Here is a 1,773-nt window from a genome sequence, read left to right on the forward strand (position 1 = left end):
AAGCCATCAGCTGTTTTGGAAAAGGCCAGATGAGTGCCAGAACATTTCTCTTGGCTTTCGCCCAGGACCTGGCCAATCGTGGACGAAAGCCAATGGGGTGATCAGCAGCAGGTGTCCCTCCTGTTAAGAGAACAAGATTAAAGCAGGCCCTGCTTGGGAGATATTTGGGGGGGTTCATCTGCCGGTGGATGCACCAAGCAGAGGTTCCTTATTACATAGGAAGGACCCTCTGAACAATAAGGTAAAATCCAACCATGATCTCGACTGGCATTTCCCACAGGATGGCTTCATGAGGGGTGCTGGGTTCCTTACTTTCCTTTCTCTTTTTCTCTGTCATAAAACCCATGGTGAGCAGGATTGTTACTTTGTTCATTCCACCCATTGTTAGTCAAACTGTACTGTTTGTACCTTCTATGTTGTTTGAATTCATGGTTTCCTCTGCTGTACCCATGAGTGGCCGAACTATGTTGTTTTTCTGGTTCCAGAAAATAGATAATCAATTTATACTGATTTTCCTGTTGATAGCCTTGTTTTTCCTGATGGGGTATCTAATTGGCAAAACATTAGCCCACTCTATTTTGTAACCTTGAAGTTTCTCAGTGCCATTATAGGCTCAGGAGCATCATACTGCTGAGTAATTTACATTCTCTTCCAGGTACCTGCTAACCTAATGTCATTTGAATAATTTGCTCTCCTGCCTGGTGTGACTTCAAGTGCCAAACCGAAGAAATAGGCTATTGTTCTCTAAGGATGAAAAGGAGAATGGTTTTCCTGACATGAGCCAGCCACAAATATCTGAGCACTTTCCTGTGTAACTTGAAAGTGATTCCGACACAGCTTTTAGAAACAGAAAGTGAATGTTGTCCTTAGGACCAGATATAATCTCATGCACTGAGTGAAAGCAGACAAGTTAGATGGACAGAAGATTAATCCTGACTTCTGCAGGATCCTAGAGCCCTCAACTTTTTGTGGTCAGAGACTGCCATAAACTGCTGTTTGACCACAAACTGAGCATCCTATCTTCTGTCTATTCTTTTTTAAATGTTTCTTTTATTGTTAAGCTGCTTTGTGTGACTGAAGAGTATTTGGCCCATGTTGGGTTTCAGTTCTTTCTAATGCACAGATTGATTGACAGTGTTAACTTGCTACAAAGTGTCAATTAGAATCGAAAATTGCAGAACGACATTTTTATAATCTAAATGCACTGAGTTGCTTGGCAATGTGGCTGCCTCAGATTTTGAATCAAATCTATGGACAATTCTGCTGTTCACATTTGAGCTATTTGGGAAAATGTATTTTGGCACATGACAGTTGGTTTTCTTTGCATTCAGTTCTGTTACTCAGAACATTTAAAGTTATGCTGTGCAAAAGGTCATCTTTCATTCTCTTACTAGGGGCAAAGTTTCTTACAAGTTCAATTTTTCTTCAGTCTAAATGTTGTTCATCTTAAATCCCTTGGTACAGCAAAGTGGGTAGTCAGGTATTATGTATGACGTGGTCATGGTGCGTCAGAATGATTCCGTGTCGTTGTTTCTGTTCTTTGTATGGATGACCCAGCTCCACTCAATTCCAGTACATGTTGTACCTTCATGATATACAGTGTTGGCATGTGGTACTGCTATCATGAAATCATGATGGCAGTGAAAGCTAAGACTGTCTGACAGTGGAGCAAATATAAAGAAGCCTCCACAACAGTGTCCAGACAACAATGCAAAAAATAATGGAACTTCACCTTCTGAAAGAACTCTCTACATCTGTAGCTGTATTCCTGCT

General features: G+C 41.0%; 1 protein-coding gene across 1 annotated transcript in view; it reads left to right on the plus strand.

Moving 5' to 3' along the window:
• LOC103773795 (ras-specific guanine nucleotide-releasing factor RalGPS1-like) overlaps positions 1 to 685 on the plus strand; it is a gene marked incomplete at its 5' end in the record, with an annotated part of 31,435 nt that extends 30,750 nt beyond the window's left edge. The window contains 1 exon segment of the mRNA XM_008941171.1: positions 656 to 685. Coding sequence (XP_008939419.1) covers positions 656 to 685 — 30 coding nt within the window.
• Positions 686 to 1,773: the final 1,088 nt, after the last annotated feature.

The sequence above is a fragment of the Merops nubicus genome, unplaced genomic scaffold (assembly GCF_000691845.1).
Source record: "Merops nubicus isolate BGI_N331 unplaced genomic scaffold, ASM69184v1 scaffold105, whole genome shotgun sequence".
Taxonomy (NCBI): domain Eukaryota; kingdom Metazoa; phylum Chordata; class Aves; order Coraciiformes; family Meropidae; genus Merops; species Merops nubicus.